This window comes from Brachypodium distachyon, chromosome 5, assembly GCF_000005505.3.
Source record: "Brachypodium distachyon strain Bd21 chromosome 5, Brachypodium_distachyon_v3.0, whole genome shotgun sequence".
NCBI classification, from domain to species: Eukaryota; Viridiplantae; Streptophyta; class Magnoliopsida; order Poales; family Poaceae; genus Brachypodium; species Brachypodium distachyon.
The window spans coordinates 20,386,066-20,403,594 of NC_016135.3; the positions used below are offsets into that span (position 1 = coordinate 20,386,066).

General features: G+C 45.2%; 1 protein-coding gene and 1 pseudogene across 2 annotated transcripts; one reads left to right on the forward strand and one right to left on the reverse strand.

The window, feature by feature from the left end:
- Positions 1 to 4,077: 4,077 nt before the first annotated feature.
- Positions 4,078 to 9,855, reverse strand: LOC100821877 (kinesin-like protein KIN-7F). 2 transcript variants are annotated; one of them, XM_014896115.2, is made up of 14 exons: positions 9,501 to 9,855; positions 8,653 to 8,953; positions 8,052 to 8,141; positions 7,858 to 7,958; positions 7,613 to 7,726; positions 7,450 to 7,531; positions 7,298 to 7,365; positions 7,143 to 7,208; positions 6,937 to 7,061; positions 6,468 to 6,795; positions 6,210 to 6,317; positions 5,266 to 6,117; positions 4,749 to 5,065; positions 4,078 to 4,663 (listed from the first exon to the last, which is right to left on the reverse strand). In XM_014896115.2, exons 2-14 carry the CDS (start codon positions 8,897 to 8,899, stop codon positions 4,339 to 4,341), a joined length of 2,823 nt encoding a protein of 940 aa, XP_014751601.1. In that variant the 5' UTR covers positions 8,900 to 8,953; positions 9,501 to 9,855; the 3' UTR covers positions 4,078 to 4,338. The 2 variants fall into 2 exon arrangements, with proteins under 2 accessions (XP_014751601.1, XP_024311886.1); XM_024456118.1 differs by lacking the exon at positions 9,501 to 9,855 and adding an exon at positions 9,061 to 9,193.
- Positions 9,856 to 13,849: 3,994 nt separating this feature from the next.
- Positions 13,850 to 15,589, forward strand: LOC100836223 (annotated as a pseudogene).
- The last annotated feature ends 1,940 nt before the right edge of the window (positions 15,590 to 17,529 follow it).

The window sequence follows — 17,529 nt, forward strand, 5'->3', positions numbered from 1 at the left end:
CGTCACATGATCTATTTGGCAAAGGTATGCCCTTCGTGGGATTGTTTGTGGGACATGGTTAACCTCTATATGCATGAGTCTTAATAGCTTAAATCATTTGGTGTTATTTTGTTTTACTCTATACCTATGACTTGCTATCCTTTTATGATCTATTCTTTCATGCATATTTGCTCCATGCCTATATCATGTCTTACTAATCTTGTGTGGAGATGTTGTCCATTTTTTGCCCTTATAAAATGCTCCATCACAAGATCTCATTGCAAAAGGTATGATTTCAATTGTTGGATTTATCTAACCCATTATGCTTCATGGAAGCATTGTTCTATATATTGTTGGATAAGTCCATGTAGGGTTCATTCATTTTTGTTATGCCTCTTGAAGGTATGCTCTATATCTTGTATGAATGATCCCTTACATATCTTTGTGAAGCTCTCATTGAAATATCCTTAATCCTTTGCAATTGAGTTGTTGGTTTATAAAATCTAGGGGGAGCGTTGATCCTAGAGTATGTGCACTTCGCATTCCAAAAGCAAATTGAAATGGTGCATATATCTAGGGGGAGCCTGTCTATATTTTATATCCCTTTGCCTTAAACTTTATTGTTATATCTTATTGCAAATCGTTGTGTTGTCATCAAACACCAAAAAGGGGGAGATTGAAAGAGCATTTCGATCCCTAAGTGTTTTGGTGTTAATGACAACATGAATCGTGGACTAACCGTGTGCTCGAGTGTTTCAAATGTGAGATCAAATGGCACAAGACGGTTTGTTGCCCTCAAAAAGGAAAGAAGCGTAGAAAGATTTACGGCCTTTTATTTATATTGAGTCGTAGGAAATCCGTACTATTAAGAGAGAGTCCACATGAGAAAGGTTTGGGTGAATCAACTTCACGTACACAAATCTACTATATTTGCACCCACATAAAGCCGTTTCCTTAGTGGGAGAGAGACCACCTCATAATCTTAGCCTAAGGGTTTAGTGCCTAAATGTCTCCAGGGCGGCAGTGCAGCTCTATCCAGCCCGGTAGTATCGGGGCCGGTAGTTCCGTCCCCGTACTGGAACCGCACCTAAACGCTACTGTCTTCTAGCGGTAGTGGGGTGGTAACGGAGCGGTACTACCGCCGGCGGTCGTACCTCTCTGCTACCTCTCTACCACCCGGCTGCGCGAATTACTCATAACGGTTAGTTTTTGAGGCGCCCTTTAAATAGGAGTCGTCCCCTAGACTTCTTCTCCACCAAGCTATTCCTCTCTCCCCTAAATACAAGAGTTTCAAATTCCTAGATCTCTCTCCCTAGTGCTTCCCCACTCTTGATTATTTGAGGATTGGAGGAGAAGATCTTGATTTAGGGTTTCACCAAACTGAAAAGTTGATTCCCCTTGTTTCCTTTGTGGATTTTGTTACTCTTGAGATTTTAAGATCTCTAGCCGGAAGGTGTCTCTTCAAAAGGCCTCCAATCTTGTGAGGAGGTGCTTGAGGATTTGGAAAGGAGCTTCCAATTAAGTTGTGGAGTTGTGCCCTTCTCCTTGTTTGTAAGGGTTCGGCGTTCGCCCTCAAGGAAGCCACTAGTGAAACTCACCTCACCTTTGTGGTGTTGTGAGAGCTTATCCCACCTTTGTGGTGTGGTGAGTTGGAGAATAGAGTGAGCCTTTGTGGCGCTTCTACCTTTGTGATAAAGCACTTCTCCAAACGGAGACGTACATCGACCCCAATAGGTGGAACTCCGGTGAAATCTTCGTCTCCCCGTGTGGTATCATTCTTGCCCCTTTACTTACTCGCAAAGCTTAACTGTTTATCTTGTGCTTCGGCTATCAAGCAAGTTTCAATTGATTATCTATTGCTTGTGCTCGTGCTTCGGCTATTGCATCATACTAAGGGTGTTCATCATTTAGACGTTTTAGTGAACCCATGTATTGATGCTTATATCTCATAAAAGTGAAAAGAAAAAGTAAAATTTGTTGTCGCCTATTCACCCCCCCTCTAGTCGATCATACCGATCTTTCACGCAGGCCTGCTCCCATCGGTACTCCCCCACTTCATCTGACCATCTGTTTCTCTTCTGGCCCCACCTTCTTTTTTATTCGTGAAAAAAACAAAAGATAGAAAAACCGATCCATCCCTCTGTTTCTCTCCGAGCGAAGCTCTACGCCATGGCCCATGGCGGACCTCACCTCTACTCTGATGCCTTCAACACCACCGGGGCCTAGCCCTCTCCTCCTCCCCTAGACTTGCCGTCTAGCTCTGCACTTCCCGAAATTTTTAGAAAAAACTCGTGCTCCCCGACCTCCTAGCAGATAGATGTCGCAGACGTCGCCGTCAAGGCACAACTCATCATTATTAGTGTTTTCTCGCTGCGCAAGTCGTCGTCAAGGTGCAGCCCCTTGCCCCGGCAGCACTCTCTCTGCACAGATCAGCGTCATAGCCGTTGCCGTCAAGACGAAGCTTCTCAACTCCGGCAGTGCCTTCTCCTGGTCCCAGCGTAGATCCGTGCCGCGTTAGTCATCGTCGACGCGCAGCCCCCAACTCCGGCAATGGCTTCCTCTCTACTGTTGTTTGATTTTCCTGAAAATTATCCTTGCGAGGTGGAAAGAATGTGGGGGCAGGAAACAGCCGCACCAATGCCGAATGATCCATCGCTTGGATTTAGGAGCGTTGACGGCAGGAGACGTTGGAGCCTTTGAACAAAGGGATGAGAATAATCGTGAGTCTAGAGGAAGGCGAAGCATGCTAGAGTGATGGGACCAGCCTATAAAATCTGAACCGTTCAGAGAAAGGGAGCACGGATAGAAATAAAGTGTGAAAATAGGCAAGCCGCGTCTGTAAATATCACCCAACATCCCAGCCCACGTCTACCATGCCCTTATTTATCGGCGATTAAAGATTCTGTTGCAATTTCATAAACCAGGTTACTAGCAATAATGTGTGGACTTGCACATTTTAGAGAGCTAACCACAGTTTTTACTGGGCAAGATGATGGATCATGAAGACTCAAGATTATATGTTTCATTTGTAATTTTGCAATACAAATGATTTTGTGCATTGATCGTAGAAACCGGGACACTTTTCCTCTTTAAAAAAATAAAATGCATGCATACTAACCTATGAGGCTGTGAGCAACCTTTCGGATACAGTACACCGACTAGTCGACCACTCCCGGGCCTCCGAATCCCGAACGGAACCAAGTTTTGAAACAACCATTCACGATTTTTCCTTTTCTGTTTCTGAAACACACCGCCGCGTCGACCACTCCCAAGTCTCCGAATCCCGAACGGGATCGAAATCGAGACCCTATATAGAGCAACCCGCTGATCCCATTGTCTCCCTCCATCCAATCCAAGCTCCTAGTCTTGATACCCCGATCGAATCCGATTAGCCGGAGATCGAGCCAGCCAGCAGGTCGCCAACGGCCGGCCGGCTTTCCCCTAGCGTCCGTATTACGTGCGCGCGCCCGCGGCACGGCAGCCAGCGAGCCAACACAACCATGCGGTTCTTCAAGAAGAAGCCTGAGCAGCCCGAGCGGTGCGTGACGGTGCGGGTGGACCAGCCGGGGTACAGCTCCCACGTGTTCCGGCTGCCGGCGTCGCACCTCCGCAGCGCGCACTTCGCGGCGCTGATGGCCAACGCCGAGGAGGAGTACGGCGTCGAGGGGAACATCGTCGCCATCCCGTGCAAGCTCGGCGACTTCATCAGCGCCATGGTGAGAACGGTGACCCGAGCGCCCTTTAAGCCAAGCCGTCTTCCTGACTACTACTACGAGGAGCCGTCGTCGTCGCCCAGGAGCCGTAACCTTGGCTGGTTCTTAGCTAGGCCGCAATGATGCGGGAATAATAGTCATAGTATTTTTGTTTGCTCGGCACCTCGCCGAGGGTTGTAGTAATAAAGTTAAAAGGTTCCTTTTTCAGCGCTTATAAGCAAGTTGTAAAGATTTGTATTTCCCTCGAAAAAGTGAAGATTTATTTTCCCTAAAAAGGGTGTAAAGATTCATTTTGCCAGTAATAAAAATTTCATCGCAATCCATGTCGATTCAATATTCGTCCAGAAATCACACATATAGTAAGTAATACTAACTTGAATATATATTTGTAAAAAGAGGAACACATTATATAGGGAAATATGTCAACTTTACAGAAATCTTGCACTTCTTGCAAATTTAATATTCCAGTTCAGTACACAGAATTTCCCAATCCAACTCAACGTTAATGTGTGTAAGATCTATCCACAAGAACCTAGAACTACCAATGTTCCTAAAATTCTATAGCCAACAAGGTACGTGGGGACGAAACAAGGAGAAAGGGTAGCCTCTTTTTGTTCTTTTGTATCTTGTAGGGTTTAACTTTTAATCAGTCCAGAGAAGAACGACCATATCTCCAGCTATTGTGGGATCGTCGAGTGAACTGCTGCGGGGCAAAGCTTAGCCCAAACATCTCCCTCAGCGCCTTTCCTGGCTCCAGGAGTCCGATCAATCGGGCAACAAGCGAAGCGCTCTCCCTTATATGCTCGAGGTCTTTGGTTTCTGTCCAAAGGCGACGAGCGACCTGCAACCTTCTCCTCTTGGAAGCCAGTGAAACTCCCCATTTGGTGTACATACTCTCTCTCTCCTCAATCGAGAGCCGCTTTTGCATTTGTCTGCATAGCATCTCCCTTTCACGTTGCAACTTCTTGGCACTACATAGCAGGCAATTTTCATCAGGAGGCATTTGATCGCCGTAGTTGCAGATAAGAAGTGAGAAATGCGATGAACATGATTTACCTTGAAACTAAGGAAGTATTCAAGCTACCAATTACGGCTTTGCTTTCCATGCCACCCTTGGAATATGTATCCTTCAGAAAAGATAGCCTCCTTATCTCCACTTCCATGTAAATGGAGTCAGCTGGATCTCCTTTAAATAACAGGAAGAAGTAAGTTCTATGAACCAAGGAAGCATAGCAGGCATGCCAAAGGTCAATAATCTCTTGTTGTTTCTTCTCAAATTCGAGTGGCCATCGCGAAGGTGATTGCAAGGCATCCATAATCGGATCCAGTCCAACACTCCTGATGGTTCCTTCTGCTAATTCTCCATTGCCACGCTGAAAAAATTTGAAAACAATAGTTACTAAAATATGCAAGTTAATCATCCCAATGTATAAGAATTCCTTGTGTTGCTAAAATGCTGCAGGAACATAATTGTGCACTGTTGCTTTCCTTTTTGTAATCCGGAAATAGTAAAATGCACCATGCTGGCAGGAGCACAGTAATGTTTTTCTAAGAAAATTAGATATTAACACACCTGACCACCGAGTTGCTTCTGATACTGAGCCATTTCTTTCAGTTCAGCGACAAATTCACCTATTCCAGTGAATTCTGTGTCACCTGCAACAGAATCGTTTGCTCTGGGTCCACCCCTTGTAGTAGTAATTTCAGAAAGCATTGACCCTGCCCGTGACAGAGTTTCACTTTCTGCATCATAGTTCAGTGCATTGACCCTTCTTTCACACCCTTCAGGTCTCCCAGGGAAGTCCATGAATCTTCTGCTTGGTGGTGTAGAATCATCTTTCACCAAATCTTCAAATAAAGTAGAACCCATCAGAGACCTACAGCTCCTGCTTCTGCCAATTCCTTTAGAGCTGGATGGATTTCGTGTTGAAGATCCTAGATCTTCAACAAGATTGGCAAAAGGTTTTCTGACAGTTACTAAATGTTGCTCCAGGGTAATAGGAGATACATCATGGTGGCTAGCACCATTATTTCCATGCATACTAGTACCTACATTCGAATCTGGTAAACTACTGTTCCCCGTAGCCAATGAGTCCAAACCATCATTTCCTTCGGTTTCATTGGTCTCTATACAACGCACTTCTTTGCAAACAACATCTGAATCTTCATTTGAGATCTGAGAGACATCATCTCTGCTGTTGGTCGGGGGCATCCCACTGAACGGAGGACTGCTGACTGAATAACTAGATGGGGTAGGAAACTGCACACTGTTTTCGGACTGCTGAGAACCATGTTCCCTTTGTGCTGCATGGTGTCCTTGGAACCTGAAATTTTGGGCAGTGCCAACTACTTGTGACGATTCGTTTGTTGATTTCTGATCTTCGCATGGCTGAGGCACATCAAAGGTAAAGTTCCTCCCAGAAGCCTACATGTACACAAGAGAGAAAGGAAGAAACCTTTTATGGCTATTAGAGAACAGTTGGACTAATTAACTAGGAAGAAAGAAAGTGCATATACCAGGGGGCGCTTTGTAACATGGTTATCTCCAACAACCTGGAGCAAATCCTGCAGCCTAGATTGAGCCAGATCACGTTGTACCTTCAAATCTTTAATTTCTTTCTCCATCTGCAAGAAATGGGATATGAAAACTTTACACCACTGCAAGAAAGTTGGCATATTTTGGTGTTTAAAACAAGTGGCATGGTAAAAAATGCATGGAATGTACGTAGAAACAGTGGTAAAACCATCACAATAAATGTCAGAAGTAGCATTTACCTTCCGGATGTGGTTATCCTTTTCCTTTACCAATGCTTCAAGACTGGAATAGGTAGCTGGATACCGCAGCTCGCTCTCCAACCTAGCAAGTTCTCTTTGTAAATGCTTAACTAGAGCTTTATCAGACATGACTACATTGACCTGCGCATTTGTAACTACTTCCTTCGCACAACTTGCAAATAGCAGGGTATTTCTTGATTGCTCCATGTAGCTTCGGGCTGGGCTCATTGTACAGATAATTGCAGTTCTTGCATTTCCTCCCAGAGAAGGTTGTAATATGCGCGTGAGCTTTGAATCTCGATATGGTATGTGCCCATTTCTTACCTTGCTGCGTAGATGAAAACAAGTAAACAATAAATGGAAGCTAGAACCTTTCTACCCTGATGCTGTGAAGCAAATACTTTTTAACCTAGAGGAACATTGCACTGGAACTCAGATACAACAGAAAATATTGAGTTGGCGGTGTAACCTTAGTTTCCGAATGACAGTTCCTAGGGTAAGTAAACTTCTATTAATATGGCAACCTTCCTTCAGCCTAGCACCAGCTGACAGTGCCTGAGATGCACGTTCACTTCCTGCCAAATCAACAAAGTTCTACACATGACAACAAAAGATGCCTTACTTCCTTGTATGCGAAAAAGGAAATATGACTAGAACTTAAATGTCTGTTCTTACCACACTAGCTGCAAGCGTCGTTGACTTGTCCTTACCCAAGAATTCACGAGCAGAACTCTCAATAGTCTGAATGAGTCGATAAACAAGTCAGGAATAATGAACTTATGCAACATGCTAAAGCCTCTTTTTTAAACGCAACCAAGTAGTGGACAAACCAATTTAAGTATTTGATGTGATCTGGAGCTGTTTTCATTTAAGTATGTCTCTCCGGTTCTCCTTTGAGCTGGCACACATTGCACAAATAGTCAAATAAGATGACAGTGATCACCGCCTATAATCAAATAAGCTAATACAAAGAACATCTCACCTTCACATAGAGAAATAAGTTCCTTGAGGTGGTTCCAGTCCCTCAATATCACCTCTTTAAGGTTCTCTACATAGGTCCCTTTCTGTAGAATTTATAGTATCAAGCCATCAGTGATGTACGGGAACAGCAGGGCTAAAAGAAGAACAAGTGGGAGTGTTTTGACCTCTGCGTCATCCCAAAGTCTAAGAGAAGTGTTTTCTGAACTAAGAAGATCCCTTACAACTTCGTTATATATTTCTATTGCTGAGAATTTCAACACAAATGCTCTCTCCTCATGCTGCAGAAGAAATGTCACACTAATCAGCAGGGCAATCCAAAAGAGTGTTGAGCAGTATTTCGAACCAATATTTACAGGTTAGGACCAATACTGTGACCCTCAAACCTGATGGAAGACACGTGTTTGATTACCTTGCCAATGTAATCATAAATATCTGATACTGTACATTCCGTTATTCCAGTCATGGTGTACGTCTTTCCACTGCTAGTTTGACCATATGCAAAAATACTAGCTGTTACAAGCAAAGGTAAAATATTCAGTGAGTTCATGGACTGCTTTGATTTGAACAGATAGAAGACAAACAAGGAGAATGTTTACACTTAACAATTAATGCCGCTAACTACAGAGAGGGCAACCTCCTTGGCCCCTTCCTCGTACACTTCTTTGGTATTGCAGTCAGAATGGAATACCTTATCTGTAATTGGAATAGAGTTTTGTAGAAGTCTCAGAACAGATACGCACAATAACACAACTGGAAGTGAGAGAACTTTGGGCAGGCATAACTGTGAAAAGAACGAGCTAAAGTACCACTGATTTAATTTGTTAAATTAGAACAATTCAATTTCAAATGAGATTTGTTTAGTGATAAATAGCTACCGTAAGTAATGCTCAGCTTTGTCAAGGTGTTTTATTTGTCCTTCTAAAGAAAGTGCTTTAGTTGTCAGTAACAAAATATATCCACATAAGAGTGACATTACTATGGTCTGGAAATGGTTACTCCAGACAGGTATCCAAAATTCTGAGCAATATAAAATAATATAGAAACATAAAGTTTGAAATTTTCTGAAATGCAAGTGAAATGCTACAAGTACAAACTATATGACCAAATTCTTGACAGAATTTGCACAACTAGCAGACGATAAGACAACAAAACATGTATATTCTTTGATGTATCAGCAGAAAGACAAGGGTCGTCATGCACTAACCGAAGGAGTACGCAGTCGGAGCTGTTGGCCGGTCCGGAAAGGCGCTTCGGGAGATGATAGTAGTGTCGTTGATGCACTCCCACTCCGCTGGGTCCCCCCGCGCAATCTCCTTCTCGCTCAGCGGCCTCAGCCTCACCGAGACCAGTATCTTCTCCAGCTTCCCGGCACCACCTCCGCCACCATTGACCACTTCAGCTCCATCCACCTTATCCCATTGCACCATGTCATTGCCTCCAATTGCCCCCATCTCTCTCGCTCTCTGCTCTGTCTCACACTCCCTCTCTCCCCTGTCCTACACCATCTGCCAACACCCAACATAAGACCATTAAAAGCCAAGAAGAAAAAATGAACTGAAGCACATGCATACAAAACAAACTAATCAATGGAAGCAAAATAGAACCCAGGAACCTGTCCTGCACTCCTGCTACTGCGATTTGGGCGGGGAGCAAGGGCATTGAGTAGTTGCTCTAGTAGGTGGAGGAGAATGCAAGCATTTCCCGTGGGACCTCGGTGATGCAGATGATTCGGATGGTGGTTAGGGTGTCATCTAGTACGGCAGAACCACACTAATCAGGCCAAATCTAGCACCGACTAGCAGCTGCTCACGCCGACGATGTTGACTATCCTACATTCCTACTTCCCAAGGACGCTCCTAGAGACACAAATTTTATGATCCCATTCCCACCGACGGCGAAAACCACACCAGGGATCACACAGCAATTAAGCTCCCTGCTCAGGTCTCAGTAACAATAAGCTAGATCGCGTCTTCTGACAGAATAAAAATTAGCGAGGACCAGCATGTATTGCTCAAGCAACAACGACAGGAAGTAAATGGCGAAGAATTTTACCAGCCTAGAGATGGACGCGCTGCGCTGAAGGGGCAAAGCGCCCCGCAGCATCCGCCGGCACGGCGCAGGGCCCGACCTCGGCGGCGGCGGTCATGGCTGACGAGGTAGCAGAGCAGCTGCAGCAGGAGTTGCCTGTGTTCAGGACTTCAGGGGCAAAATCAGAGGATGGCCGGGGTCCTGAATCCTGCGGGCTGCGGAGCGTGGGAATGTCGTGAGCAGCAGCGAACTCGCGGCCACCGCGGCACAGGAAATGGAGAACGGCACCACCACGACCTTCCCCACGATCTGGCCGTTTCCGGAGGGTGTTTGTTATCGTAGACGACGGTGGCTCCCTTCGTTTTCTTTTCCTTTATTTTTCCCCACGCGAGCTTAAACTTACCGGGGAGGGAGGAGATCGGGAGACCGTCGATTAAACCTACCTTTGTCCCCACATCCTTTTCGCAGCTTTTCTTTTATTTTACTTTTTCTTTCTATGTGTCTTGCGTTTTGCAATCAGCCCCTTGACCTTTTGTTGCATTACCATTATAGTCTAGAACACCAGCCTGAAGGAAAGCATATCACTGCTAGCTAGTGGTGGATTGGATTTGGCTGGCATGAGATGCACGATTGTGTTACAAAATTATGTATCGAGAGAAAAGGGTGAAGATTCATCTTGACGTGACTGGCGGTTACAATGCCTTAGTGGTAAAGCAAATTTTTGGTGATTGCGGGATTATTCTTTTCATGAGGTTACTTGGCTCTTACAGTAGTTGATAGGTAGTGAGTGAGTGTCACTCATTTAACCATATTGTAACCACTTGTTTGCTTCTTCACTCGATGATAATCAGATGCACTTACCTAGCCGATCCAGATATGTACTTACAGTAATAAATTGCTGAAAACCACGGTAGCTGGCCTCCCCCCTGTATCAGATCACTATGCGGCACTGCTCTTCTCTGAATTGTCTGCCACTTATCATCTCATTTTTAGAGAACGACAACCTTTGATCTCGATAAGATTGATGCTGCGATGTGTGAACGTTTCACCCTTCTTTGCCATGTCAGTTGCTGCGTCGTGTAAAGGTGTACTCATGCTCAAGGACAAAGATCGCCGGCCAGCCTTTTCGACGAGGACAGTGCTCCCGAGAGACCCGGTCATTCGATTTTTCGACACAGCAAGCAGATATCGGAAATATCTGTCTTTCAACTCTGAGAGCGCACAGTGTGCTCTGAGGGCTTGTCTGTGTTTCTGAAGAAACGACGGAGACAATTCAGAAGATCCGATTATTCACGGATCAAGAAATCCTAAGCTTTTAGGCCGGGGTCCAATTGGGCGTACTTTGCCAGTAATAAGTAAGGCACATGGCTGGAATTCTACCGGTGAACCATTGTGGTCCACCTGCGATGCGTCTGCTTTGGTTTCGGAAGGCCACTCGACTGTAGTGTAATCCAAGAACCTGGATGAATTGCGCTGTCATTCCACTCTTGCAGTCTGGTTTATGTGTCGTTAATTTGCCCACTTGTCTGGACTGAAGGCTCCTTTGATTCAAAAGATTTTCATAGGGATTTTGGAGGATTTGAATCCTTAGGATATTTTACTATATGAGTTGTTTGATTCGTAGAATTGAATCTCATGGGAAATTTTCCTAAGGATTTCATTGCACTACATTTCATAGGAATTTTTCCATCCACTTCAACCTCTTTATCAAATTCTTTTGTTTTTCTTGTGCTCAATCAAACAAACATTGGTCTAATCACAATCCTGTAGGTTTTGAATGGTCATGACATTGCAATCCTATGATTTTTCTATTCTTGTATTTTTTTTCTATCCTGCGAATCAAAGAAGCCTTGAGCCTAGTTTTTTTCCCCATGGTATTGTGACGCTGAAAGGACCAGTAAACACAGGAAATATGGCTGATTGATGAGTGCAGTGCGTGCTTACCTTCAACTCTAATCAAAGTGAGTTGTCGGGCACTTGATGGAACTAGTGCGGCGTATGTATATCCACAAAGAACAACCTATTGCCTTAGGTTGGGTTTTTTAAACTCTCCTACGGGCTAGCAATGGCATACTAGTAGTAAAAATGTACATCCAGGGAATCAACAACTGTGATCAAATAATCTATTGTCCTGCAAGTGAAACGTATTGGACGACAGGACGAAGACAATTGGCAGCAGCTAGCTTTTAGAGTGTATGCATATTGTCTGGCACTGTGTCCATCATGTGACAGTCATCAACCATGCCTGCTCTCGCCTACGTACATAGAGTACTGCATATATGCCATATTTCTTTCGACATGTACATCTGGCTTCCATATGCCGACGTAGAAACGACGATTTAGAGACTTTTCTAGGTTGCTGGCAGCTGATAGTGTTGTATGGTTAAGAAGGAGACGACGCCTCTGAATTTTGGAACTGGTGATCAGGTGATGTGCACAGCTCAAATTCTGTCGTGTTAGTTAATTGGCCACTTGCACCGAGTCGATCGTTCCGTGAATTTCACCAGACCTGACGTTGTATAACAACATGTCCATATTGAGCATAGTATGACGTGTCTGTTTGTGATTTTTGTGTCGTTAGTGTCTACTGTGGGGCTCGATTTCTGTTGCTTCTCGATAACACGGGAAGGGCACTGGTATCTATAGCAGGGTTAATAGACAGTGAAAACAAAACTTCTCCCACATATGTTTTTGTATTTTAAGCGAAATCACAAGTGTTGCCAAGCTGGCGACGAGAGGCGTGCTAGTCAATGGTCGATATGGCGGCACCATGCGTACAGGGAGTGGTGAAGATGTGGAGGCACAGAGAATGAGGGATCACGTGGTGGCTTGCGGCGCCCACAAATGGGATTAAGAATTGTTGTGGATCGCTTTGGATTGAGCCGAACTAGACATGGTTATATAGTAAGATACAATAAAATTCAACGCGCATAGATGCCCTATACAAAAAGCTCCGTTCTTCACTTGTATTCCAGTGAGAAATGTTGTCTTGTTTCCACAAAAAATTATATTTTTCGTGAAACAAATGGAAGATTTTGCTCGGTTTTTAGTTCTAGTTTGCAGCGTGATCTCGTCAAAATTGGGAAGTAGCGATAATAAAGTATGTGTGATGTGCAGCTCCTAATTTCACCATTTGAGAGCCATTTTGGCTTGTTAATCTTGCAAAACAATGCTTATGCATGTGGTAGGCTGAAGTATGACTTGTTGACCCATGCTGAACGCAAAGCTTTCTATTTAACCCTCAATTTTGTTCGAAAATAGAAGAGTTGAGTCTTCTGTGTTTTTTAGAGCTATAAGGTTAGGGAGAGGAGAGGCATTTGATCCACTAAATACACATTAATTTGTGAGAGATTGTTGGGGAATTGGAGCCTCCCCATCCTTTTTGGCAACTTGTACTTTTCATCTGCATAGTGAAGCTCCGTGCTCACCGCCGCTCGTGGTTTTTCCTTGCAAGAGGTTTCCACGCAAATCTTTGTTTCTCCTCTTGATTTGGTGTTTCTCTTGCTATATATATTGTCGGTCATCATCCCTACTTATTATTGACACTTATTTCTCAAGTTTGATGCTATTTGATTGGGTTGGTACTTGAGACAAGTCATACTTGTGTTATTTGATATTTGGATGATTCTATTGGGTATTAATGTTTTAGTAAGCTATCCTTGCAGCTATTATCACTGTGTGCAGGTTGGACAACTCGGTATTTGCGGATTTGTTGCACCAGTTCAGATTTGTTCTATGCACACAAGGTGTTTGTTGAAATGCTTATGAGAAGCAGCTTGCTGTATTGAAGTCTTCCGCTGTCCTTCTGTGCTTGGAAGCTCTAAATAAATAGTGTTCGTTTCTGGAAAGCTGAAGAAGAGGGGGGAAATCTAAATAGAAGAACCCGATAGTGTTAACAAAATTAATAGAAGGGGTTAAACGTCTTAGAAAGTGAAACAGATAAAATAGTCAAAAGATACTTGCTTGCCTGTAAATTAAACCAAGGGGCAATGAAGTGCGGGACTGCTTGGTTGCCCACAAGGCACAATTCAAGCAGCTGAGCGTTGATTTTGTCAACTCTGTAGATCTCTGGCTAAGATACCCCGCGCGGCAACACGTCAAATGGTCAATCGGTCGATACCGAGTAAGCGGATTAAGATCGATCCATCGTGGATGCCAAGTCTCCCAAAAGTCTCCTGAATTCCCTGAACCAGCTGTATTCCGTTGAGATCCTTCTTACGTATGCGCGTGTATATTCCTGATTTTCTTGGAAGATTATACATTTATACTGTGTATATATAGAGAGACAATGTCTTATGTCTTGATCAGAAGAGTGATCGGATCATCGAAACAGTTAACCATAACTAAACACTGAAAACCCAAAAGCGTCCGACATGGGCTTCCACGATCAGCGCGAGCCTGAACCCGCACCGCCGCTCGTCCGCCTGAACCACGTCTCCTTCTTGTGCGCGTCCGTTGAAGACTCCGTCGACTTCTACCGACGTGTTCTCGGCTTCGAGCTGGTCCAACGGCCGGCGTCACTAGACTTCAGAGGAGCTCAGGAGCATGGTGAGCATGCAGCAATTAACCTATATCTCACGAATTAAAACCTTAAACCCTGGAGCCGAGGAGGGGTACTGCAAATCTGCAATTTTGATAATGTTGCTCGTTGCAGGATGTATAAATACGATATGGGCATACATCTGCTGCAAAGAAACTCGGACGGCGACATGCTGCCAACAACTAGGCCGCCGCCGGTGATCGATGTTGGAATTTTGGGTTAGACCCAAGGTCCAATCTGAAATTAATTCCTGAAAAATCTCAAAAACCCATTCATGTAGTGGGATGAGAAAGTAGGAATAGTCCCACATTGCTAGTTTAGGGGGAGTTGGATCAATATATAAGGTATGTTGGTTCTCACCTCTTGAGCAAGTGAGCAAGGGAAATTCCTACGCGCGCTCCTCCTCCTCCGCTCGCCTCGTTACGACGTGCGCGCCGCGTTTCGTGGATCGAGTTCGAGCCGTGCCGGGACGTGCTTATCTTTTTGGCAGTCGGAATCCGTTGCGGAGTCGATTTTGGTTTCCTAAACCAAACCGAAGTCCGCATGCGTGCCTATATAATAAGACTACTCCGGACGAACGACGCCACAACCCTAGTCGTCACGCCCACGATCCAATCTCGTTGTTCGCTGCCAACTGCTGCTCCATCCCGTCAACTGCGTGCACAGATCGCCGGGAGAGCAGGCCTCCGGAACCCCGACCTTCGAGATCCTGCCCGGGAGACGGTCGATAAGGTTTTTGGGGAGCGTTCTCACGCGACTGCTCGCTTCTTCACGTCTCTATTTCGTCGGCATCTTCATCACCAATGGCCGACGACCTCGGAGATCCCGCGGCTCAGGCTGCACAACTCTAAGCACAGCAGCAGGCTGCCCAACTCCAAGCCCAGGCAACTGCTGCTGCACAGGCGCAAGCGCAGGCACTGGCCGCTGCTCAGGAAGTAGTCAAGGATGCAGCTGCAGCTGGTGTGAACATCGACGCCACCGGACTCGTCACCGACCTCAACAAACAAACACAAGAAAAGAGCACAGCACCGTACGTAATCTGCTCTTTCTTGTTGATTTTAATTAGTAGTTCTATTATTCATGCCGTGAAATTAGATGAGTTTTATTGCTGTGCGTTGTTATTTAATTTGTCTAGTTTGCATGATATAATGTGCTACATGTTTTACACACTGCCTTTCTGAATTAAGTATTCATCGAAATTACCTAATTTATCAACAATCCACCCCAAGGGCAACCACATATCCTTCCAGGTTAGTGCAGTTCAAATACAGAGTTGGCCCTGGTTAGTTAGTGTGTAAGTACTCGTCGTGAGTAATTTGGAAATGGCGTGCAGTGCTCGGACATGGCGCTGATGTCCTGATGAAGGCGAGGCTGCGCGACATGAACCTGGAGCTGGTCACGACCGTAGTGCGGGACGGCGAAACGGCGGTGGAGCAGCTCTTCTTCCACGACCCGGACGGCAACGTGATCGAGATCTGCAACTGCGAGAACCTCCCCGTGGTGCACCTTGCTGCATGCAGCGGCTCGCCTTGCCCAACAGACAGCGCAGATGAACGTGCATGTGCATGTGTAGTTCGTAGAAAAGAAATTTGATGTCTCATTCAAATCTAGGAGCATGGTTTGGTTCATTATGCTGTAAAAATAACAATAGTGCTCCCTCCGTCCTATATTAAGTAATTTTTTATTACATGTATCTAGACGTTTTAAGCATAAATACATCTATATTTGACAAATTTGAGACACTGATATGGAACCGAGAAAGTACTTCTGGATTCTATTTCACCATGCATTGTTCATTGTTTGCCTGGTGAACTTGACATTTCGCTGAAACAAAGAAGTTTCCGGTGTACGCCTCCTCCGAGCTGTTTTAATTTTAAGGCTGAGTTGAATGTTATCCTCCGGAGAAAGCTAAAGCCCGCCGCCGCTTTTGCTTAGCCTTCCGTGCAACGCGACCATCACAAAGAAATACGCTGTTGCGTATTGGCTGCTTTTGCTGTGGTAGAGAAAGGTAGCTATAGCTTGCTTACATGTGAAGTTATAATATCACATCATTAGCTCACATGGGATTCAAAAGGCACATCACAGGTTTTTTTAATCCGGGTTCATATATTCGAACTTTCTATTTAAGATAAAAAAAACTCGCTCTACATATTTATAACACGTTATAGTACTCAAGAAAAGCGAGTTGATTTCCGGTACACTACAAAAACAAGAATAACTGGCTACAGGCATGCATCTGTGCTTTAAATTTGGTTATCCAGCACATAGCACCAAAGTGATATTTTTTTGGAAAAATGTTTTTCTTTCCTAATTGGCGGCCAAGTCTATTGTCACTGAACTCGAATCATATATATTTGGTCTCTCAATTGTAAAACCGGAGATCCTTCTCCTGGATTCAATATGTTTTGACAGGTATTGACTCTACATGGCACGCTTCCGTCTAGACTTTTTCACGCGGGATGCCATAATGTTATATGATTTCGAATTCAAGAGGGGAAACGTCTACAATCAACTACTGGGCTGCGGATTCAGGATTAATGTCGGATGCCACCATGCATAGTTGACATCATCATGGCATCCGACGTGGAAACTTCTGGGGAAAAACTACGTTAGGAAACATCTGGCTTTGGCAACAGAGGAACCAAATGTATTCAATTTTGAGTTAAGTGATCATTTTTAGACTTCGTTGCCAAATTGAGCAACCAAAAATATAATTTGCTCTTCTTCTTTTGCATAAACCGGCATAAACCGTGTGGACCCAGAAAACCCTACCATGTGTGATCTGTTTGCACATCCAAAAACACAAAACAAATTTAAAGATGGGTTATATTCATATAAATATGCATTATTATTTTTTAGCGAAATATAAATATGCACTAAAATGACAAGAATGAATGCACAAAACACTCAATCGGGGTTCTTATGACCAGGCGCTCCAGGCGACGCGGGAGGCGAACCCTAGCCCGCCGCCGCCAGCCCCTTCTCCCTCCATTCTCTCACCTCGCCGCCCCCTGAGGTTGCCGCCGGGCTGAGGCCGGGGCTGTCGGTGAAGGAGGCGGCAGGGTTTCCCTGCTGGTCATCGGGTGTCTGCGTTCGTGCGCCGGATTGGAGGGTGTCCGGCGGCGCCTGCCTCTCCTTCCTCCAGCGGCCGGTCTCCTGGGCTCACCCTCGTGGTTTGGCTGGCCTTTCGGGCGCGACGGATTTGCAGCAGGGGATGTGGATCTGGGTCCTAGCGGGAGGCGGCTCTCCGGCTGAGCCCCTCTTGCTCTCCTCGTCTCCTCTACGCTGCGTGGGGCACCACTTCTTGGGACTCGAGTGGAGCGCATGTTGCCGGGGTTGGGTCCGTCTTGCCGGCCGGATTTTGCGGTTCAGATCGGGTCGGTTTGGTGTCGGAATGGGCGGATGGCTTCGTCGGCGGCCCTTGGTGGTCGATGGTCAGCTGTCACCTCTGTACTGCCCCTTGCTCCTCTTCTCTGCTTGCTTCCTTGCGGCTCCCTGGAGTTTTCAGTTGGC